Raw genomic sequence first — 1977 nt, forward strand, 5'->3', positions numbered from 1 at the left:
CCGCTTCCCCTGCTCGGCGCAGTGCTTCCCGTACAGGGACTCGATGGCTCTGGGCAAGAACAGCAGCAGCGCCCCTGGTTAGGGTGCCCCCTCGGGGCCGGGCAGGGGCGGGGCCTCCCACAATTCCCCTGGTTTAGCCCTCAGAATCAGCCCTGAGCAGGAGTGGGCAGCCCTCCTCGGTTTTAGACAGCGAGCAACACATCGGAAGTGACCCAGCACCCTGGGGGCAGGCTGGGTCCGAGGCCTGGACTATCGAAGCTGCTCTCAGGCCGCAGGGCTGCGCCTCCCCAGGGAAAACTCAGAGCAGGGCGAGGGAGGTGCACCGCCCGCCCCGGGCTGGCTCCTGCCAGTGCACCAGGAGCAGGGCGATCCCAGCCCCTTTTCTGAGACCCACGAGGGACCCCGGCTGCCCTGCCGAGCCAGGACTCTGGGCCACTGCAGTCTGAGGCTTCTCCCAGCCCCTGCCTCTCAAAGCCCTCGGCCTGTGACCTCCCATCAACTGGCTGCCCTCGGCCTGTGACCTCCAACCAACAGGCTGCCCTCGCCTGTGCTTCGTCCACTCTGATGGGGATAACCTGTCTCAGCCACCGCTTGGAACGCATGGGGAGAGCGCCCCCAAGGGGTCATAGCCCAGATGGCGACTCATGCTTGGTGAGTTACACTCAGAGAGAAAGCCCCCGCCCTCCGCACGATCCTATGGAGGCAGCTGGGCCCTGGTCCGAGAGCAGGCCCTAGTCCTCCCACTCCCCCTAGTCCTCCCCACTCCCCCTAGTCCTCCCCACTCCCGAGCACCTGGCTCTGAGCGTAGAGGGGGAGGGGCCGTGAAAAGGGAGCTAGAACCCAGCCTCAGGCCCTCGCCCTTTCCCAGCCTGAGCGGGTGGCGTTTCTCCAGCAGGAAGGGTCCTGGGAGCTCGGCTCCCTCCCCGGCCCCAGCCGGAGCCTCACCTGTAGGGGCAGGCCACCCCCGACGATGGCACCTTAGCCAGGTTGTCCCGCCGCCCGGGTACCAGGTACCCCCAGCCGTGCCGCTCTGAGAAGTGCAGGGGGAAGCCGTCCCAGGTCAGGGCCATGAGCTTGGGTGTGACGCGCATCTGCAGGCTGAGGAGGCTGGGGCCCGGGGTCCACGCAGGGTCATCTAGCCGGGGACAGAGCTTCCGGTACCACCTGTGTCCCGGAGGAGAAGTGTCACGGTGTGACCTCAAAGAAGGCTCTCTCCCCATGACGGGCTCCACCCACCCTCCAAGGCCCGGGACCTCGGCCTCCGCTGCCACTCTCTCCCTCTGGGACGTGGCCCGCAACCCCCGCGGAGCCCGCAGAATAACTGAAAGGTCCCACTGGACTAGGCTGCAGACAGGCCAGGCATGCCCAGGGCAGTTCCCTTCCTGGAGGGCCACTGGCCATAGCAACAAGCAGATCTGCCCCCCGCCTCTCCCCCCACGCCCCCGGCCTCGGTTCTCATGACACTCCCGGGCCATCAGAGTTCTCTCACTTGCTGGTCACCCTGGCTGCCCCTATTCTCCCAACTGTGCCCTCTGTGAGGCTCCGGTGAAGGGCCACCTCCACAAGGAAGCCTTCCCTGATTGCCCCAGGCAGCCAGGCTCTGACCCTGGATACAGACACCAGCTGCGCTGGCTGGTCTGCGTGCCTGGCAACTCGGGGTGAGGGAGCTCCGGGAAGGAGGAGCTGTGATGCCATCTGCACCCCAAGGCTGCCGGGGCGGCACACAGCAGGTGCTTGGTGAGCCGGGCAGAGGGAACTAGCTGAGAGCAGGCACGGGAGGCAGCAGGAACCAAGAGCAGCACGCCACCCCCGTGCTGGGCCCGGAACAGGGCATCCTGGGAGGGGAGGGGCCAGGGCTCACCCAGGGTGTCCAGGAAGGTGCTGGGGCCGCTTGGGCAGGAGCTCCGTGGTCCCCTTCAGCTGCTCCAAGCAGGCGCGGGCTGTGACAGCGCGCTGAAGCTCCTCCTCCTCACTGGG

General features: G+C 67.1%; 1 protein-coding gene across 1 annotated transcript in view; it reads right to left on the bottom strand.

Moving 5' to 3' along the window:
- POLG (polymerase (DNA directed), gamma) overlaps positions 1 to 1977 on the bottom strand; it is a gene marked incomplete at its 5' end in the record, with an annotated part of 16521 nt that overhangs the window by 6985 nt on the left and 7559 nt on the right. The window contains 3 exons of the mRNA XM_014533554.1: positions 5 to 49; positions 946 to 1164; positions 1862 to 1974. Of these exons, the coding sequence (XP_014389040.1) occupies positions 5 to 49; positions 946 to 1164; positions 1862 to 1974 (377 nt within the window). The remainder of the gene's footprint in view (positions 1 to 4; positions 50 to 945; positions 1165 to 1861; positions 1975 to 1977) is intronic.

This window comes from Myotis brandtii, unplaced genomic scaffold, assembly GCF_000412655.1.
Source record: "Myotis brandtii unplaced genomic scaffold, ASM41265v1 scaffold988, whole genome shotgun sequence".
Taxonomy (NCBI): domain Eukaryota; kingdom Metazoa; phylum Chordata; class Mammalia; order Chiroptera; family Vespertilionidae; genus Myotis; species Myotis brandtii.